The sequence below is a fragment of the Squalius cephalus genome (assembly GCF_949319135.1).
Source record: "Squalius cephalus genome assembly, chromosome: 8".
In the NCBI taxonomy this organism is placed as follows: Eukaryota; Metazoa; Chordata; class Actinopteri; order Cypriniformes; family Leuciscidae; genus Squalius; species Squalius cephalus.
This window is the reverse complement of record NC_137129.1, coordinates 40,921,471-40,944,483: the sequence shown is the minus strand read 5'-3', so window position 1 is coordinate 40,944,483 and position 23,013 is coordinate 40,921,471. Positions and strand designations below refer to the sequence as shown.

Sequence of the window (23,013 nt, the reverse complement as noted above, 5' to 3'; positions counted from 1 at the left end):
ACTAAGTCATGGTTATGAGATAAAATGTCAAAATAATTATGACATGTAAATCATAATTATGAGATTAAGAAGTCGAAGATTATGACTTTGTCATTATTTCTAAGTTTTATATCATAACAATGATTTTGAATGTCATAATCCCGACTTTTTATATCATGGTTAATTATGATTTACAAATGCATGTTTTTTTTTTCTATGTTGAAAAATATGAAAAGCAAATTATAACAAACTAAATTACACTTCAGGGGGAGGGGGGTTAATCCATATATTGCCAGTAATTTAGAGAGTTTCAAGGCACTACTTCTCCTTTTTACTTGTTTTAAGGATTGCAGCATTTTTAAATGCCGCAAAACATGGAGAAACTTTAACAAATCTACATTTGAGTTGGTAAAACTTGGCTACAATCAACATATTACACACAAATTCAATATTTTTGTTGTCCAAAAAGACGACTTCCATTCAAACACCTTTGAAATCAACAGAATCGGCGTCAGGGTTCATTTAAGCGTTCGAACGAATCGATTCGTTTTGCGAATCAGACTCCCACGGCACCAGGCCCAGCGCGCGCGCTCGACTCCAGCGGCGTTCATTCACTCGGGACTGGGAGGAGTGTGTGTATGTGTTTGTGTGTGTGTGTGTGTGTGTGTGTGTGTGTGTGTGTGTGTGTGTGTGTAGCTGGATAGAGCTGGAGTGGGCTGGGTTCTGCCCGTCAGCCATGTTGGAATGAGAGGGAATGAAAAGCTGGAATGAGAGAGGATCGACTGGAGAAGACAGGAAAAGCGGGTTCTGGAATATCACCTCAGAAGATCATAGCGCGCGAGCGACGGATCACACAACAAACGAGTGAGTAGCGCTCATTAACGCTTTGAGAAATTACTTAGGAAGGAAAAACTGTCAGTGGAAACAGTAAATATGAGGATTCCTGTACTGGATCAACCCTGCCATGCGTTCATGGGGAATTCAGCTCCAAATCTAATGGATTTGGATCCGATATTTGTGCGGGATTGCGCGTTGATTGTGACGCGCGTTCACGCTTTGGATTCATTGGATCAAACAAACCAAGCATTAATATTGACTTTGGGTGTTTATGTCAACGTCAGTTTCAAAAGTTTATGCCATAATACTTCAACACAAACTCATTGTTTTGGGTTGAACACAATGGTTGTATTTGTCAAGTGCACAACAGCAGGATTTGATGACAGATATTCTGCAAGAGCTGCTGTTTTAGTCAACTAAACTTACACAAAATAAAGTGTATAAAAATACACATTTTAGTATAATATAAAAAAATATGTTAAAGAATAGAGTGGTATACAAACGATAGGCGTATAAATAATAATAAATAATACATTTGATATACTCGGTGTGAGTAATATAGCAGAGTGAAAACATTATCTAGCATGTTTTTATTAAATTTACAAAATATTTACTATGCTTTATGGGCATGTACCACAGTAATAGTATGTTTTTTTTTTGCAGAAGTGTGATGTGCTATGGTTTTAGTACATATATCATACTACTTTTACTTTTTTTTTTATGCAATATTGCAAGAATTTTTATATTTGAACAATTATATAAATCCTGCACACAACTCAAACTCGCATCTTCATGAAATTGTATTATTTGCATCGCTTCGGTAAATCGACCTGGTATTTCCATACTTTTTGGACAGGGTACCTGCCTGGACAATAGCCTATAGCCTACTATTATGTAGTACATCTTGATACATATCTCACAATTTGTTAGGTCACAAATTGGTTATAATTAAGACTGATATGACCAATTGCAAATTGAATATTCACACATTTAAATGAACAAAAAACACAAGACACCCAGTGTATAGATACAACATTGTGAGAAATAAGAATCATGAGATGTCTATCCTAAAGTATGTGGATGTATATCATATATATATATATATATATATACTGTAAAATGAAATCTGATACCATCATCATATATTGCTATCTGACACCATAACTGTACCGTGGACTGTAGTGATTAGACCAGTTTGATCCATCAGTCTAGGTCCTCGTTCTTGAATGTGATGACAGGACACACAGAGCTCTTCTTTGTTTCTGCAGGGGAATCTCAGTTATTTGCTGATGTGTTCTGGCAGCGCTGTGCGGGAGCGATACTGTATTTTCTGTGTCCTGAGGCGGTGGAAACGGGCCGGGGTATTTTTAGCGCCTCCAGTCAAGTAATGCCAGACTCTGAGATCACAGCGTTCCAGTGAATTACGGCTGACACCACTCGTCATTATCTTTGGCTTGTGAGCGCTGCATTGTCATCATGAGGGGTTGAGCTGTGTGTGAATTGCACACAGTACCTCGCTCGGTTAGAAGAATATAATCTTGCGTTGATCAAATACATGCATACGGGTTGCAGAGAACCTGATAGCTTGGCTCAACTTGATATATATATGTATTCTGTAATGTAAAGGCACCAGATTTCTCTTCATAAAGGCTGAATGCATCTTTCTGACAGCGTGTAATCCTGTTGTTTTAGCTGCACAGGAAGAGCGCCTGTGATTTCAGTGGCTATGACAGGAAGCTCAACCATGTGTGTGTGTGTGTGTGTGATGGCGTTTAACTGAGATTGGTTTAGCAGGATGTAGCTACCTTGTAACGTCCCTCAGGGTTTAGGAGGAAAACGCCTTTTTCCTCTGAGCGGGAACAGACGTCTATGTGCGTTAAGGGCATCATTGTCTGAACTAGTGATGGATGGACCTCAGCCAGGCCGAGATTTGGCAATTTAGAGACTATCGGCATCAATAGTGGTGCACTCTTGACCAGTCACTCACCTTGTGTTTTTTTAAGCTCATTTTGACTAAAATAATTATCAGATCTTGCTTTCCCTGGGAATCGAACCCATGACCTTGGCGTTGCAAGCGCCAACACTCTACAGTTTGAGCTACATTTGGCAACAGTTCTTCTAACCCACATCAATTGACCCTTCGCAGGGAGTTTGATTGACAGGCGATCTGACCAATCATAATCCACCATCCGACGAATCCGCCATTTTTGTCCGACAGAGCAGTCAGGAGAGTTAGTAGATTAACACTGGAGGATTTGAACTTGAGAAACGGCGTGTACTGACGTCTTTCCACAGTTAAAACAACATTCCTTCTGATGTTCATTCATGTTTACTTGATGCTATGAATGAACTAGAAGGAAGAGATGATCGGTTCACGAGCAGCTTTAACTGAGACTCGATCTGTCAGCCACAAAACGCTATTTATAGTTTAAATTTCTTTAAAAAATCACCAAATTTGAAAGTTGAGACTTTGTTTCATATCAAAAGAAACCTGGACTGTCCTGTCTCAGTGCCTCTCTGCTCCGCGATGTGTGTTTCACTGCATGAGAACATGAGAGAGGCGTGGCTTGTCGGACATAGCAAAGGTAACTAAAGGGGGCGGGTCTTTGCAAACGGTCTATTACAAGATCTTAAGCAAAAATGCATCTCAACATTTATTTCCATCAAGAGTTGCATAGTTTTTTGGTCAAGATCTTGTATTGTCAAAATGTCAGTGCAAGAGTCCAGTGTAAAGTCTCCTCCAGAACATCTCAAACACTCTGTGAATTCAAGATCTGGACTCTGGATCTGTTCCTCTCAATCATTCTTTCACAATCTGAGTCTGATGAATCTTCACTGTCCTCCTGGAATATGATCATGATGTGTTTCCTACATGTTTAAGAAATGAAAAGCTACACACTCCATCAGTCAGTGTTAGAAGAACTGTTACCAAACATATATCATGATGGAAACATAATAATCACAGCAATAATGATCCAATCATAGACTCTTACGCATTTGTCTTTTTAAATCCAAACAGCAACTTTTTTATTGTATTTTTATTATGTCATTCACTCCTTTTCTCCAGATATTTGTATTGTCATTACAACTTTTATTTGTGTTTTAACTCAGCATGTGTTTGCATTATCATCAGTTTTAGAAAAACTTATTATTTTTTTGTCTATGATGAGTTAATATAAAGTTTATCTGACCGTCAATTACACTGACATATTCAAAGCGATAAATTCCCCACCAGCATCTTATACATTGCCATTTATATCAGCCATCAGCAACATTGCTGTCTAGCTATCGTTATCGGTTATCAAAATCCCATATCAGTCGACGACTAAACCGCTTTCTGAACCTGTGCATGTGTCTCTGGCGTGTTTGTGCCAGTGTTTGTCTCTGAACAGAGCCTTCATTGAGAGCGAGCGATGGCTCCACTGTACTTACAGTTTCCAGCGTCTCAAAGACTCATTCACCAGCCGTCTGGAGGTAACGCCACTCACAGCGCACACAAACGCTGCTTTATAAAGCTCATCTGGACCGTGTTTTCTCGAGTGTTTGGTGTTCTGCTTCTCAGCGTGTTCAACAGAATAACGCCTCTGTGTGGGTCCATGCTGGATGTTAATCCGGTCCAAATAAAGCACCTGTACTTCAGCCCGCTCTTGAAATGCTTGTATAACCGGGTTCTTTGTGCAGGGACTAAAGTTTCCTGTTGGAGAGCAGTTTTAGGTTGGCCTGGTCGGACATGAAGGCCACACCGCGGGAAGTGGTTCCAGTTCCTGATGGCTTCAGGCTTGATCTCACACGCTGTGGCCTGCGCTTTACCTGCCTCTCCTGAGACACCCATCATTACTGCGGAGACTCTCAGACTAGAGTTCTTCCCTAGTTCCGTTTTTTTCCATTGTCATTTTTCTGTATTCCATTTTTTTTTTTTGATTTCATTCTTCTGGAATCTGTTTAACTGGTTAAATTAAAATTTGCATACGTAATTAATTGAGATCATGTAAAATTTAACAACAATCGATTTAAAGCTTAACAAAAATGGCATTTTTAGGGCCCTATGAAATCCGTTTTGAATTCTGTTTCAATTTTTCTGGATGAATGCTTTAAACGGTGGTATAATGCCTTTTTCACAAGATGTAAAATAAGGGTTTGATGTCCCCAGAGTGTGTATGTGAAGTTTTAGCTCAAAATACCCCACAGATATTTTTATATAGCATGTTAAAATTGTCACTTTTTGAGGGTGAGCAAATACGCACCGTTTTGTGTGTGTCCCTTTAAATGCAAATGAGCTGCTGCTCCCGGCACAGGGGGCGGAGCTACAACAGCTTGCACTCACACAGACATGCACTGAAAATTCAAAACTTTTAGCCTTTCATGTTCAAATCGGAGTCAGACAATGATGGAGAGACTCGAGAAGAAGTGACAACATGTAGAAGCAACAGGACATTTCTGAATGATTAGTTGATGAATTTATGTAGCTTATGTGTAGTTATCTTCTAGTCATTGATTATCATATTCTGTCTTGATAATCTATAAATCCTGTTCAGGGGGCGGGGTTTATGTAAATTCTAGAGTTGTTGATGTCACTAACCCGTGAGGAATGTGGTGTAGTCTCTACCAGCCGTTTGTTGTAGTCCTTAAAAAGCGATTTCTTTAAAAGCAAATCTCTCCCTTTGCTCTGAACTTTGAGCGTTGTAACTTTGCAGATGTTGATTATGCTCAAACAGCAACATTACACACTAACTAAAGTTAGAAAAGTGAAATCATAATCAACCACCCATTTAATTACTTATTAATAATCAAAACACATGTCTAATGAACTGCATTCATAAAACTTTATCAATTAAATAATTTATATATATATATAATAAAATGGCCCTATGAAATGTTTTATTTTTTCATATTTCTTTGAGTTTCAAAATTCACAGACACTAGTCCATATTGTGATTTGATGAAGTGCACAGTCCCACTTTTGATTTATATATATATATATATATATATTTTGATTTATTATATATATATATATGATATATATCCAAAATTTGCCAAATTCCGTGACATTCCGTGTTAAACTGTAAATTCCATTTTATGACCAAATTCCGTGTTTCCATCCACATTATCTGCATTGTGGAAATCATAGGGCCCTAAGAGAGGGACGGGACAGGAAGTGACATACAAACAATCGGTCTCTGTATGAGATTAGTTGTGTTCAGTTTAGTTCAGCTCTTTCCACTCTCCAAGCCAGATCCCTGCCGGTGCAAGGAGGGCTTTTTCCGTGTGGGAAGTATGTTTATGTTCCAAAAAGCTGCATGAACACAATGGCTACTGTTCAGTCTCGCAGTCCTGAGGGAATCTGCCTCCTTTAGCACTCGTCTTCAGTGTGATGCTGGGACAGGAAGTGATGTCGTGCATACAGGAAGCCTCATACAGCACAGGTTACATCTGGAACGGAACACATGCATGTACTGCTTATTGCATACTGCATAGAATATACAATTTTTTTTAAAAAGTAGTGTGTGAAACGTGTCAGTTCAGTATAGTATGATACATTGCTGTCACATGATCTTGATCTTAATTCATAGTGGTGTCTAGTTATGATCTGAAAAATAAATGCATTTGTTTTGCATTTATATAATTCATTTTGTGTAATCTAATTAAGTTTGGGCTGGGTTCAGTAAGATTTTTTTTTTTAAAGAAATTAATACTTTTTTTCAGCAAGTAGTCAGACGCACTAAATTGATCAAAAGTGACTATCTTTTTTTTTTTTTTTTTATTAATTTTCATGTGCATAAATGATAACACAATTTAAATTTTGGGGCAAACTATGTTTTTAAGTATTGAGGCACCGATATAATTTTTTTTGGTCGATAACAGATAACTCTTTATATTTGAAAGCAGATAACCGAAATATTGGCTGATTAATCTAAATCCAAAATTTGATATAATTTTTGTGAGCCTGATTACAAAACAAAAGTCTCACCATTAAAAAGCCTTGTCCCAAACACACAATTATATGTAATATTCTCATTATAATTTTATGTAGCCGATATGACACACTTGAGCTTTTCATGTTGCACTGAACCGTATTTTCCTTTTATGAAGTGATTCCAATCATATTTCAAGCAATTCAAAATCATAATTTCGAACAGTGCGCATCTGAAGTGTCTCAGCTGAAGGATATAATCCAGTATTTATCGGCTTTAATATATCGGACAAATGTTCTTAATCGGGCCGATAACGATAACGTTAAAAATGAACATATATCGTCTGATACCGATATGGTGGCCGATATATCCTGCATCCCTAAAGCACATAAAGAAACACTTTTCCAGAGAAGCTTTTGAGTTCCTGTATCTTTTCAGGTTCTGAATAGTACTTTCTCTCGTCTCCTCTAAAAGCGTGCGCTTCTCAAGCTGTCATGTTGTTCCTGCGAGACTCTGAGCCTGTGTGAAACTGAGGCCGGTTCTTGTTTCCCCAGAATGCTCTTTGCTTGTGTCTGATGCGCTCGCGTCTGAAAGCGGTGTTGTCTCGCGGTGACACGTCCCTGATGTTCCTTCAGCTCTGCTTTTGAGTTTCCCAGCGGCTCTTAAGAGGCTTAAACTGACTCTGTCAGCAGTGAAGGGCTTTGAGAGGTTCAATAAACGCTGATGTCTGAGGGGACTGCCTTGACTTTACCCAAAAGCCACCATTCTTTCAGTGCACAACATCATATTCACGTTTTTGATGCGCTGGCAGGAATTTTAGAAGTAATGGTTGCTTTATGTAGTCTGTTTTAAAGTCAACATAAAAAAAATGCTATTTTTTCTTAAACAGTGGTATAATGCCCTTTTCACGAGACGTAAAATAAGTCTTTGATGTCCCCAGAGTGTGTATGTGAAGTTTTAGCTCAAAATACCCCACAGATATTTTTATATAGCATGTTAAAGTTGTCACTTTTTGAGGGTGAGCAAAAACACAGTTTTTGTGTGTGTCCCTTTAAATGCAAATGAGCTGCTGCTCCCGGCACAGGGGGCGGAGCTTCAACAGCTTGTGTCCTGAAACTTTTATGTCAAAACCGGAGTCAGACAATGATGGAGAGACTCAAAGAAGTGACATGTAGAAGAAACAGGACATTTCTGATTGGTTAGTTGATGAATTTATGTAGCTTATGTGTAGTTATCTTCTAGTCATTGATTAGCATATTCTGTCTTGATAATCTATAAATCGTGTTCAGGGGGCGGGGTTTATGTAAATTTTAGGGTTGGTGATGTCACTAACCCGGGAGGAATGTGGTGTAGTCTCTACCAGCCGTTTGTTGTAGTCCTTAAAAAGCGATTTCTTTAAAAGCAAATATCTCCCTTTGCTTTGAACTTTGAGCGTCGTAACTTTGCAGATGTTGTTTATGCTCAAACAGCAACATTACACACTAACTAAAGTTAGAAAAGTCAAATCATAATCAACCACCCTTTTAAAACAGATTTTAAAAGACTATATTTACATGTGTATATCTGCTAAAAGTTGATTTGATCAGTTTTAAGAGTACAGCATATAACACATATATTACACTAGCATATAAGGACTAAAAGCCACATTTAAATGAACACAGTTTGATTTGATCTAGTTACTTGATCTGTTTGCTCTACACTACTAGTAAGTAAGTAAATTGTATTTATATAGCACATTTAAACATAGCAGAACTATCCAAAGTGCTGGACAAAGTAAAAAACAAATCAAATAAAACAGAAAACAACCAAACAGAACAGACAGGAATAAAGAGAGGTTTTTAATTTAGATTTAAAAATAGCAATTGAAGGTGCAAGGCGGATGTCCAGAGGCAACTGGCTCCACAGATGGGGGGGCGGCGGCAACAGCAAAGGCTCTATCTGTAAACGGGAGACGGGAGCGAGGGATAGATAAAAGAGCCCTGTCTGAAGATCTTAAAGATCTAGTGGATGACAGAGGAGTAAGAAGATCTCTAAGATATAATGGAGCTCAATCATTAAGAGAACAGAATTTTAAACTGAATGGATGGAAATGCCAAAATGTGCATAAATTCTCAAATTGATTCGGATAAACGTGCATAAACTATAATGGAAACACATTTATAGAATAAATTCTTCCATGCGCGTCAAAAAACACACTTCTGAAATGCTGTTTTAGTTTTGGTCTAATCGGGATAATTCCCTTCCAGAACTCTCTTGACTCTTACCCAACTGCGTTCAATAACTTTAGATAACTTTATTGAGTTTCGTCTGTGCAATCTTGAGGCGCACATAATATATATTATATACAGTGGCTTCTCCTACTACAGCAACTTTAGCTCCAATTTATCAAGAATTGACGATTTTGCTTTCTTCGTCTCAATGGATGGAAACGTTGCTTTATTCGCGAATGTTTTATGCGATATTTCAATTTTGCGCATAAGTTAAAGTCAAAACTTTGGATGAAAACAGCTACTGATATACTAATAGGTGACCCTGGACCACAAAACCAGTCACATGGGTCAATTTTGTGAAATTGAGATTTATACATCATCTGAAAGCTGAATAAATAAGATTTCCATTGGTGTATGGTCTGTTAGTATAGGACAATATTTGGTCGAGATACAACTATTGTAAATCTGGAATCTGAGGGTGCAAAACAATCGAAACATTGAGAAAATCTCCTTTAAAGTTGTGCATTTATGTTGGCGATTGTGCTGCATTCACTCACACAAATAAATGTTTTAGATATTTACGGAAGGAAATCTACAAAATATCTTCATGGAACATGATCTTTACTTAATATCCTAATGATTTTTGGCATAAAAGAAAAATGGATAATTTTGACCCATACAATGTATTGTTGGCTATTGCCACAGATATACCCGTGCGACTTGTGACTGGTGACGTGGTCCAGGGTCACAAATGCATGAACTTGTAATGAACTTCTACATCCCCAAATAAGCCACAGTGATTCATTGTCCTTTTCATCTGAAAATACTTGAAAATATGTCCATCCCTGTTTGCCTCCCTCTTCCGTGGACAAATGATGGTGTGAATGACAGGCTTGTACTTCGCCGGCCTCTCAGTGCGTGTCCTGATCGGGAAAGTCTCTTTTCCAAGCCATTGGCAGGAATGCTTTGCTCCGGCGTCTCGTCCGACGGTCTGTGAAATTACAGCAGGTGTTCTGGGAGATAAGGAGTTTCCCTGAGTCTGTCCATCATTTATAAATCCCCTTTATTCACTCATCTGTTCTTAATTTGCTGTCATGCTCTTTCATGTAAGAAGATCTTGGGACGCTTGGTCTTCAAGCTGGGTTTGGGTTTCATTCAGTATATTGAGTTATAAACTAATAGAGAATAATAAAGTAACCATGAGTAATTTGAACCATTGCACCCCTAATATATATATATAGGGCTGGGCAATTGCAAAATAAAAGTGTGTGTTTGTTTACATAACATATGTGTGTACTGTGTGTAATTATTTTGTATATATAAATGCACACGTTTGCATGTAAATGTATTATTTATATATAAAATATTTATACTTATATATAATATAAATGATGTATAAATATATATATATATACATGCAAATATTTCTTAAATATATACATGCATGTGTGTGTATTTGTGTGTGTGTGTGTATATATATATATATATATATATATATATATATATATATATATATTGGAGTTTATTTATCTATATATAATGTATTTCAGCATCAAAGCGGTCTGAAAGTCAGGTGAAGCACACACTGCGGTCTCTAGATGACATATTTGGACTGTTTTGATTTTTCCCAGCAGGATTTCGATCCTGTTTGGATTGTCCTCTTCGGAGCTGTGGGCTTTTGAAGCTCTTATCCAATCAGATCAGTTTCTCTGAGTGTTTGCGTGCGTCTAGCAGTGAGTGTGTGGTTTTGGTTGTTTGTTTAACCTGTTGTAGTTGTTCGCTAGCTGAAGTGTTAGCCGTGCTCTTCTAGCTGGTGTGTGCGTCTCCTCACAATGAAGGGAAATGACCTCATAGTTAATCACTGTGTCCTCAGGGCTTCGACTGGGCTGTTGGGACACACACACACACACACACACACACAGAATGACATCACTCCCCATCCACCCATGTCCCCGGGAGGATTGTGTCCTCAACATGCATCTCTGACAGAAAGAAACAGACATGTCTGAATGACTTTTGAGATTTAACATTGTGAAATGTCATTGTACATCAGTCAAACCTCAAAACTGTGACCTGTGAATGTGTCAGCTTTATTCTGTAAGTGCTGAAGAGTCAAGTCCCCTTTATTTATAGCGCTTTATACAATACAGATCGTTTCAAAACAGTTTTACAGTGATAACAGGAAAATGAAGCGTTTCGGCTGTTGTTCAGTGTTGAGTCAGGTCTGTTGTAGAGATCATCAATTATTAAATTAGTTAATTTAATATATATATATATATATATAGCAATCCTGCTCAGTTCAGTTCTCATACAACAGCATCAGTGCAGTCAGATCAATAATATAGTTGGTAACACTTTACAATAAGGTTCATTAGTTAACATGAACTAATAATGAACAATTTATTAATCTTAGTTAATATTAATTTCAACATTTACTAATACATTATTAAAATCAAAGGTTGTATTTGTTAACATTAGTTAATGCACTGTGAACTAACATGAACACACAATGAACAGCTGGATTATTATTAACTAACATTAACAAAGATTAATAAATACTGTAACAAATGTATTACTCAATGTTAGTTCATGTTAGTTAATACATTAACTAATGAACCTTATTGTAAAGTGTCACCGATATGGTTGAATATTAAGAGTTTCTTACCAATCTGGCCTCATTTCATGCATGCAAACAAGTTTATTTTATTCTGGGAAGCTAATCCTGTATATCTCTCGTAACCTTATAGAAAAGAATAGTCTTGTGACCCTTGACCTCCCCCCTCAGCTCCGAGAGGGCATGTAATGGTCTGTAATTGGGTTACAACAGAGTCAAGTGTGAGTCACGGAGAGACAGAGAGAGAAGTGGATGAAACGCACTGTGATGAACAACGACGCTTCTTTTCTGTTATTTAATGGCCGGGAGGAAATAAGTGGCAAGAATAAAAGAAAGGTTTTTCTTGTGGTTTCCGGCCGCCGGCATTTTGTCAGTCAAAAATAGTCGATCTCCGAATGCAACGTAACAGGGAGGAGAGGAAAGATGGAAAGCTCCTAAAGCTCAGTTCCACATAAATTCACGGATAATCTGTTGTTTTGTCGTTCGTGAAAATCAATATTGACCTTGTATTTGAAAAAGGATCCTCATATAAGAAGCAATACTAAAATTCAGAGTCAGTTCATTCACATTCGGAGATCGACTATTTTTGACTGTCAAAATGCCGGCGGCCGGAAACAACAACAGCGACAGTGAGTTGTTCAAAACCTTTCTTTCTAGTAAACTCTGTGTACACACACAATGTTCTCAATGCTGGAGTTCATGTGTAGAGCCTCTGGTGACACTTCCAGCAAAGTTTCATGTTGTGTCGAGCCTTCTTAGTGTTTTAAAAATAGTGATTTTGATGCTATCATAGTCGTGCCCCAAACACTCCCATTCAAAAGGCAATTTGACCGAAAATGAAAATACGGTCAAACTTAAAAGTGGCGTTTCCATCCTAATTATGCTTTTACACGAAAGTTTGCCTCGGGTAGATTCACAAAAAGACCCTAGGTTGCATTTTGGCGAGAGTTACGCTTTAAAGGTGAAGACCCGACTTTATGCATGTTTTGTAAGATTCCCCTCTCTGTTAAACATGTTTTATTAGCTTGTCCTGGACTTTAATGCTCTTTTATGAAGTTACCCCGCTTAAGGACTTATTTAGTAAGATTATGCCTAAAAAGGTTTTGGATTTTTTAATCATGTTAATTTGAAAAATCTTGTATAATATGACTTGTTGTTTTTGTTTGTTTGGTTTTTATTGTATTTATATAATATTTGTATTTTTGTCAGCCATGAAAATAGCTTTGAATGCTGACATGGCACTAAATAAAACAATCTGAATGTGAATGGCCGGGAGGAAGGTTGTGTGTGTGTGTGTGTGTGTGTCGAGTCCTGAACGCTGGAGTCGTTTATTATCACCGGCTGCAAGCGTTCATCTGTAGATACAGCAGATCCAGTAATTATAGCCTCTTTTGCAGCTCGCAGGGACTCGTTCCAGTTGGCAAGAGTGTTTCACATCACATATGTACAGAAACATGGCTAGTTGTGCTCAGACTGAAGTGTCATACGCCTCCTGTGTTCGTTTGGGGCCGTATGAAGGTAATGTGATGCCAAAAAGTACCATTTAAGCAACGAGAACGTTTCTGAGCCAAATGAAGATTAAGATGTGTTCTGGTGACTGGCGTGTTTATCGAACCAATCAGATAAGAGTAAATCGAGAGTCAGCGAGAAGCTCATCTGATTGGCTACATGAAGAAGGTGGACCCGCCCTCCTCTTCGCTTGCAAAACTCAACGAGTGAGAGATTCGAGCCAAAACTGGAAGCGCAGGTAAAAGAAAGACGCAACTGTACAAATCGGGTTATTTCGGGAACTTTTTTGCTCTATGCACACGACAAGCCATTTAGACATTTGGAGCATTTTTTTACACAAAGTTTGATTTTACGCAATTAATCTGTTTTGCAGTTCCTGCAATGCTTTTGGCCGTATTTGTGCGCAAAAACTGAGCCAAAAGTGTAAGCGTGGAAAAGTGGAAGTCAGAAGAATACAGATCCTATTTATTTTGCGTTAGCTTGAAGCTGCAGTTTCACAATGCACAAATTACACTTACAAATAACAGTAAAATGCTGCAGATATATTACACAAAAATATTCTCTTGCGCATGCAAATTTAATTTACGCTTACAATCTTATGTACACTTTCACAAATCTTACCCTGCGCATGCAAGTCTTTATGGCATCATATTACCTTCATAGCCGTGTCTTATTTTGGTATTTATGACATGTTTGTCAAGGTTTTTTTTGCAACAAAATATCATTTATGTTGCTTTTTAGCATTTTTTTTTTTTTTTAGCATTATTTCACTTTTTTCATCCTCTCTTTGTCCCTTAGATCAGAAACACAATTACATGAACGTAGACATGAGTACTTGGCTAGTGCATTGTAAGCACCCAGTTCTGCTTTACATAATTAATGTGCATACTAATCGAGTCCTCAAAGGGGCAATAGTTGTTGTTTTGTGTTTTTTCCCCCGTTGAATATCTGTCATAATATATGTTATTATTTAGTATGTTGTTGAGTCAGATTAGTTCTGTTAGTTACAGTATGTCTATATAGTATAGAGATGCAAAATATAGTGATTAACATATCATTATTTTTTAAAGTAATTTTTTCTCTTTACCAGTGTAAATTGAATATATATCAGCTCATATATATATATATATTAGGGCTGGGTATCGATTCAGATGTTACAATTCAATTTCGATTCGCAAACTCTCAATTCGATACGATTTTGATTCTCGATTCGATTTTTGATTTCGATTCTAAATTCGATTTCGATTCGACTCAATGAATATTTAATACTACTCCTGTATTACAATTGGGTACATTAAAACAGTAAATGTGGAAAAAAATCGGTTTGAGAATCGATTTTGAATCGACCACATTTAGTTTTTTTTTGCCTTGCCCTAATATACATATTTAGACAATGTAGAATTTGAATGTTTTGTTAAAATGTTATTGTCCAGAATGAAGTGTTTGGCTGCTCTTCTTCTCGAGTCTGTCTGATGTGATCCTCATGAACACTATTGCCTCCTCCACTAGTGGGCGCTGAGGGCCTGTGGGTAACGGTCACGTCACATGACTCGCGCGATCAGAGATGTGTCGCTCACGAGGACAGATAGGCTGCGCTCCCTGAACACTGATGAGCTTCGTCTGTCTCTATTGCTCTTCATGCATCTGAAGTCGGCCTTGAAGAGAACGAGCTGATAGGAGGTTGAAAGTGTGTGTCAGGAAGGTTAAGAGTGAAAGAAGCTGTGTGTGTGTGTGCATGTGTCTGTGTGTGCATGTGTCTGTGTGTGCATGTGTCTGTGTATGCATGTGTGTGTGTGTGTCTGTGTGTGTGCGTGTGTGTGTGTGTGCCAGGTAATCGGCTTTGGGTCAGGAATTCTCAGCTCATTGCAGGTTTTGTGAAAGAAATTCTGAGCTGTTTGTTGCATCACAGAAGAGACGCCCGTACGACCTTGTCTTTATTTCACAAGGCCAAACGTGGACAAATGAACGTCTGCCTCGAGTCTAAGAGAGAATCCACTTTCACAAGAACACAAGGAGGAAAACACGGCTCATTAAAGTCACGAAGGGCTAATGTTAATGAGCAACACATTACACTGATGATAAAACAGGAGTGAAATGTAGTTGTCCTTCTTTTCAAAAGCCGAAGGCCAAATGTTCCTGTAGTTTCTAATCTCACGAAGTCTGTCTGATTCTAAAATCACTAATATTTTGAACAGATTCAAGAGCACTGCAAATACAACCTATGAAATCACACGTGTTTGGGTTCCTCTCCTGCAGGATTGAAAACAAATGTAAAACATCAGTATGCTCCCATATTCCCTTCGTTCTCTCTGACATCTGTCATCAAGATGAGCCTTTTCTCATATTAGATCCACTCACTGAAGACTCAACAAAACCATGTCGTACGAAAGTCTCCGGGAGCAGAAACTGTATTTCACAGCTGCTTTATCAACTCCACTGGAAACTGTTAACAGTGCAATCATCCGCTGTCCTCGCCGGCACAGTTTGATCAGGATCTTTCAGTCCGCCACAAATGATCAGCATTATCCAGCATTACTCACCCATGATAACAAGATACAAATATCATCTGACAGATATACTGTAGTTAATAACAGTCGCCCACAGGACGTCTAAAGGAGATTTTCTGAAATATCATAAAGCAAAATGTGTTTTATTACTCTTTAAATGAAGACAACTTACAGACAAATGACATTATAAATACACATATCAAACCATATATATATATATAAATAGTCATGCAAAAATGATTGTCTCATTAATCAGTGAATTAAATATTGTACATATTTAAAGTACTTTCATTTAATAATTTTTCGGGCAAAAATTTCAGGTAAAAAATATATACATATGCACACACGCACATATATATATCTTTTTTTTCAGGGCCTTAAATTAACCCTCACGAAATGCGAGTAAAAATCTACGTTGGCGATGGTATGAAACTTGCCAGTTGGCCGGTATATATATATATTGTCAATGAAACAATGATATATAATACATAAATAAATAATTTAGAAATGTATAAATAAATGTATTATTTAAATTCTTTATTTATATATAAAGAATTTTAAAATGTAATAGTTAAAAAAAATTGGTCAATCATTTTTTAAATTAAGATCATCATATTTTATGCTTACCATTATTATTATGTTCAGTTTTATGTTCATTTCTTCTTTAAAAGAATAATAATTTACTAACATTGTGTTTTTATTTGTCTTTATACTTTAATTATATATAAATATATTATATTATATATAATTTATGTATTTTAATTAAATAAATTATTAATAATTGTTTATTTATTTAACTAATTAAAAGAATAGATTTTAAATGTTTTAGTGTTTTTAGACAATGTAGAATTTGAATGTTTTGTGAAAATATTACTGTCCAGCCCGTGTGATCCTCATGAACACTATTAATAATAAATTATATATTTATTCAGGGCCTTAAATTAGTAAAATGCGAGTAAAAATCTACGTTGGCGATGGTATGACTCTTGCCAGTTGGCCGGTAACAGTTCTAATAGTGAATAAACGTGAACGACGCTCAGTTGACAAGCAGCACTTCATCGACACAAGAGTTTAAGCCTTGACAAGTTAAATATTCAAGCGCAAGAAGACACAAAAGTGAACTCATCCCGTTACAGCGTCCAGAGCGCACGTCTCGTGCTCGAATACTAAACTCAGCTCTCTTTTTCACTTTTTCTTGCACTTGAGCTAACAAATACACACACAATTATGTAAAAAAAACAACAACAAAAATAGCAAGTATCCTAGTAAACATACAAGTAAAACAAGTATCCTAGACACGCCACGATACTGTTTTAGAAACGCTTTCTATTTTTCTGTGACGTCACGCTGGAACAACAAACACAAAGTGTGGCGATGATAATCTCAGGTACTGTTTATGTGCTTTATTGTTAAAAGCGTGTAATGTGACTTTGAATATCATGTAGTGCTCCAGCTTTGTAGCTGTAAAAGCAACAATGGATAATTCACCTCGGATCTTGAAATTAATTAACAAATGGAAACAAGAATGAACAAGAACTGTGAGAAGTCACCAGACATTAGTTCTAGGCCCTGTATTATATATACGTGTCTGTTTTTCACACAGAGCTTCGGAAAACCATGTTTTTATTTTATTTTTTGTCCTTTTTGAAGCTTGAATCACCACCTGCTTTTATTGCATTTCATTTTGCGTTTCAAGAAAGAAGTAAAACGCGCGGTTAGAATGACATTAGGGTGAGAAATTCATGCCATAATTTCTGAGTAAACTGTCCCTTCAGCGAAGGAGCTGCAGAGAGTCTGTGTGTGTGAGTTCAGAAAGTTCCCCACCGCGTCGCATCTATATCTGCATCTGCTTTGCTTTACTCGTTTCATTTTTTTCGTTGTCTCAGAGGGGATGGAGGGGGGTGGAGATGTGCTGACCTCACCGTTACCGTCGGTTACCAGATCCACGTTCCCCTCTCTCTCTCTCTCTCTCTCTCTCTCTCTCTCTCTCTCTCTGTATCTCTCTGTATCTCTCTCTCTCTCTCTCTCTCTCTCTCTCTCGCTCTCTCTTTGTATCTCTCTCTCTCTCTCTCTCTCTCTCTCTCTCTCTCTCTGTATCTCTTTCCCTCCCCCTCCAGCTTTCTCCTCTCCTCTTTTCTCTTGAGCTCAGAGTGAGAGACAAAGACCCCCCCGCCCCCTCCGTTCTGCACACGCTCAGACCGGCTACGCTCCTCTGCATGCACCATTGAGTTTTCCTTGCAGTGCTACTATGACTGAATGCCGGACCGCTGCATTTCGTACCTAGCGCGCAAGTGTGTGTGAAAGTGTGTTTTACGGATACTACAAAACGCTGGTGTTGGATTAGGGTTACTCGTATTTAATGGAAGGGTTGTACCACGGTAAGAGCTTTTCCTGCTGCTCAGCGCGACCACATCTGAATGTGTGTGTGTGTGTGTGTGTGTGTGTGTGTGCAGGAGTGACAGAGAGAGAGGCTTCCGTTTCCACACACTGTAATGAGTTCTGCTCCTGCCTCAATGGGAAAATTGAATTTACGAAGATTCGTGTTTGAATATTTGCAGCCGAAGGGAAACATTGCATGTTTAGACTGCAGTGTTACAATACTTTTACTACAATACGTAGAGTTAATCATTATGATGTTACAAATAGTGAGATCCTTATGAAGCTCTTGATAGAAACATGATGTGAAGTGCATATTGATATTTATGGTTATTAAAAAGAAATGCCGTATTATATGAATAGCCAATATACTAATCACACATACATACTTATTCACCTATACACTATTGCATATTAGTGTTGTTTAAGTATTCTCATCTAAATCTATTTTTTAAATGGTAAACTCTTTGAAACACTATAATTTAAAGATGGATAATAGTTTAATACTTTTGTAATCTGGCATAGAAAAAGAGTTTACTATTTCAATTTGAAATTAAACCTAATTGAGCCTAATTAAACTGATTTTGTATAGGATGATACCGATGCAATCACTGATATATTTTGCATCACTAATGATTACTATTTGTTTCTGTAAACTTTGATTAAGTGAACGTGTAAATGTAACCGTATGCGATGCAGATTTTTGATCTAGAACCGCTGCAAGTTTTTTTTTCTTGTCTGTTCGTCATAGAAGAATATTATTAGATTACATGTACAGCCAGATTATCAGTGATAGTTGATATTTAACACTGGTTCATCCTTTAGAATGATTAATTCTTCTGTAAGATGATCTGTGGCGGGGTGATTTGACATCAGGAAGACTGCATGAACGCTCATGTTTGGGAACTGTAGTGGCAGAATATAGGTCGAACACTTCTGCATGCATATATGCACATTTATGAATGATAATTACTGATACGAATCTGTTGTAAGCGTCTGGAGTTGTTGTTGTTTTTGGCATTGTGATATTATTAAGGTCAAATGCAGATTGATATTGGAGTGACTGTTACTTCTATTCATGTGTGTTCGTACATGTGCTGAACTCTGTGACCTGATATTGGATTACTTTTGACTGATTGCTTTCCTTGGAAGCGTGCCGTGTGTGTGTGTGTGTGTGTGTGTGTGTATGTGTATGTGTGTGTGAGGTCGTGAATGTTGGCCTGAGTTTGTTTGGCAGGTGTTAGAGCCTGTAGGGTGTGTGTGTGTGTGTGTGTGTGTGTGTGTGTGTGTGTGTGTGTGTGTGTGTGTGTGTGTGTGTGTGTGTGTGTGTGTGTGTGTGTGTGTGTGTGTGTGTGTGTGTGTGTGTGTGTGTGTGTGTGTGCTTGTTTTGCCCTGGGCCCTTGATCTGCTCATAGTGACCACACAATGAAAGGGAATTACAGGGAGGAAAGAGCTCTGTGTGTGTGTGTGTGTGTGTGTGTGTGTGTTAAACAGCCCTCCATCATTTGTCAGACCCGGTTGAGTTTAGTTCACTCGTGTGCAACAGTGAGACGCCACTATTGTCTGTCCTTTTGTGTTCATCTGCAACTATGAAAGTCATAAATCAATACTGAATTTACTATCATTTTACATAATTTAAAGGGTTGGTATAATGTCCTTTTCACAAGATGTAAAATAAGTCTCTGATGTCCCCAGAGTGTGTATGTGAAGTTTTAGCTTAAAATATCACACAGATATTTGTAAATAGCATGTTAAAGTTGTCACTTTTTGAGGGTGAGCAAAAACTCTCTCTCTCTCTCTCTCTCTCTCTCTCTCTCTCTCTCTCTCTCTCTCTCTCTCTCTCTCTCTCTCTCTGACCTTGTATCAGTTCTGCTGCATCAGCATCTGGCTGCTCTCTGTCTTGCTAAGGATTATGGGAAAGCAAACCCCCACTGGTGCCACAGTGCATTATGGGAGCAGAGAGCAGAGCTGGTTTGAAGTCTGATCCTCAGAGCCCTTCACAGATATCATCTCAGATACGGTGCTCTCTGGACAGATACAGGATTCATTTGAAGAATCATCTTCAAAGCTTGACGCATGTCCATCTAATGCTGAAGGACTTCGAGCCGATCTGTAATACAGGAAAGCGTAAATCAGGTGATCGTGAGCGAAATGAACCTAAAGCTTTCAGACAGACGGGCGTCTTCGGGATTATTATGGAGTCAGACCATCCATCCACGACATTCACTGACCGACAAGCTTGTTGCAACAACATTAAATGAGCAGATTTTATCTGTAGGGGTTAGGGCTGCACAATATATCGGAATATCGCAAATGTATATATCACGAAATGCATATAATAACTGAGTCATGAACAAAGAGAAAATCACTCACTGCTCTCGGCTGAATAACTTTTGTAGCTTTAATAAGAATCAGGATATTTAATTCATACAGAGAAAACTGAGCAGTGTTTATTTTTACATTTGATTATTCAGTTTCTGTTGTTTAATAAACATAATGTAGGATAACCTGAACCCCTAAACCCCACTGATGTTAAAATAACACTTCTGATGCTACAGTAAAACACTGATGTTCACTTTCAGAAGTTGTAGGGATGTTTTCTTCTCACAAAAATAATGTGAAACAATTTTTAAGAAATATAATATAACAAAGAAATATATTTAAAAAATAATTTAAGTTTACTTACACAGCATTATCATATCACATATCGAATATCGCATTATTTAATGAGTTATCGCATATCACATTTTTTCTCAATACCGTGCAGCCCTAGTAGGGGTGTAACGATCCCCTCATGTCACGATTCGATACATATCACGATACTGAACTCACAATACAATATTATTGCGATACTCCAAGACATATGATAAAAGATTAACAAAAAATGTACTGTTGATTAAAATGCTAAATTTGGTATTACATTGTGTGTGTGAATGAATAGGCTTGGACTTGTGCTGGAAACCCAAAGCACAGGACAATAGAGACACCAGAATAACAATATTCATGATTCTGAAGATGAAAATACAGAATTATTTTAGACGAATATTTGCACTCTTTCACTGACTAGATATATTTAAAATAATGTAGGCCTTTTTACTGATAACATCAGACATTTGGCATTATCAGGACACACAAATATACCCCATTATACATTATATACACACTTGGCAAATATTGTACATTATATTCAGCATTATTTATAGTAGTTTAATGCAGTACTGACTCTAAAACCCTGAGAATTTGAATTTCACAGTAATTTTCATTTTGGGTGAACTAAACACAATACATATTGTCACTATCCACGATACATATTGATGCATTTTTGTATTGCGATACATTGTGACACGATATATTGTTACACCCTGTGTATTGTGAACTGATATGACAGCCAACATTTAGTGTTTGGTCAGCATACGTGCTCTGACACGGTACAGAGAGGTTTATTTTCACGTTTGCGTGGATGAAATCCTTCATTCACTCCGTCATCTTGTCGTCCAGTAATCCCGTGTGCGAGACGAAGCCGTGGTCTGTCGTGTGCAGCAGAACCTCTCGCTGCGGTCGGCGGGTCTGAGGTAGATAAATCACAGCTGGGGCGTTTCTCTACGCTAGCATACAGATGGTTAGGTATTATTTATAGATCCTCAAGGGTAAGTGCAGTTTAATAAGGTACTACTGAGATTTCAGTGCAGGATCTCATGTTTATTAGCCAGGTGCTTTTTCTAGTTTTTAAGTTTTCCGCTTATAAGTGAATTGTCCTTTTGATTAATCTCTTTAATGTTTTTGACCTAGAATAGCTGCTTTATTCTGCTGATATCTGCAATATGTACACTGCTATTCAAAAGTTTGCAGTCTATTTTTTGAAAGTGTCTTATGTTCATCAAAAAATACAGTTAAAACAGTGAAATATTTTTAGTTTAAAATATCTTTTTTATGTGAATATACGTTAAAATGTAATTTATTCCTGCGATTAAAGCTGAATTTTCAGCATCATTACTCCAGTCTTCAGTCAGTGTCACATGATCCCTCAGAAATCATACGATATGTTGATATTGCTGCCCTTTCTGATTATTATGATGTTAAAAACAGTTGTGCTGCTTCATATTTTTGTGGAAACTTGATACATTGTTTTTCAGGATTCTTTGATGAATAGAAAGTTCAAAAGAACAGAATCTTTTGTATCATTATAAATGTCTTTAATGCTACATTTGATCAATTTAATGCATCCTTGATGAATAAAAGTAGGGATGCACACAATGTATCGGCCGATATATATTTATTTAAATGTTATCGTCAGTTCAAAGTCACTTCGGATCAAAACATTGATGCATTATTAATAATAACTAGCCCTTTTATTTTTCTTGTAGGCCTATAATTTTCATCAACAATATGGTTTAATTAAAATAATTTTTTGATTGTCCGTGCATAGGCTATTCCATTGCATTTATCCATGGCACATGCATTTTGATTCTTTATATGCAAGTAATGTTGTCCAGACTTGTTTGCATTATTGTATTAAATCTTGCACTGGTTCAAACTAGGTTACTGTACTGTATTTGTTTGATTTACGTTGAAGTGTTTGGGTCAAGGCTTTTAATAGTGAGACTTTTGTTTTTGTAATCAGGCTCTTAAATATTATATAACATCAGATTTAGATTCATCGGCCAATATATCGGTTATTATCAGCTTTCAAATATCAAATATCATTTGACCGGTATCGGTCCAAACCAAACAAATACATCCCTAAATAAAAGTATTAATTTCTGAATACTGACCCCAGCCTTTTGAATGATAGTTTATGTTCAAATCAGATACTAATCAGAACAGACTCTTTTTGGTGCCGTTTTCGGCCAACACTTTTGCGGTCACTGGAGCATTTGCCAGCGAACAAGCATCGTTAAATGAAGTCTGATTCGTATCTGTTCTGAGTGACTGTGCTAACACTGCGGTTGTGTGCTGTCAACCCGACTGGGCTGAAACACAGAGCCATTTGTGTTCAAGTTTCACTCCATCCTCACATAACCAGCCGAGCTCAAAGGCTAACAGCTTGATAAGCAGGTGTTTGGGTTTGC

At 37.4% G+C, this 23,013-nt stretch overlaps 1 protein-coding gene across 1 annotated transcript in view; it reads left to right on the top strand.

The window, feature by feature from the left end:
* Positions 1-539: 539 nt before the first annotated feature.
* The window catches only part of ptk2aa (protein tyrosine kinase 2aa), a 99,504-nt gene continuing 77,030 nt past the window's right edge, over positions 540-23,013 (top strand). Inside the window, exons 1-2 of the mRNA XM_079879766.1 lie at positions 540-633; positions 676-843. Coding sequence (XP_079735892.1) covers positions 747-843 — 97 coding nt within the window. The 5' untranslated portion in view covers positions 540-633; positions 676-746. The remainder of the gene's footprint in view (positions 634-675; positions 844-23,013) is intronic.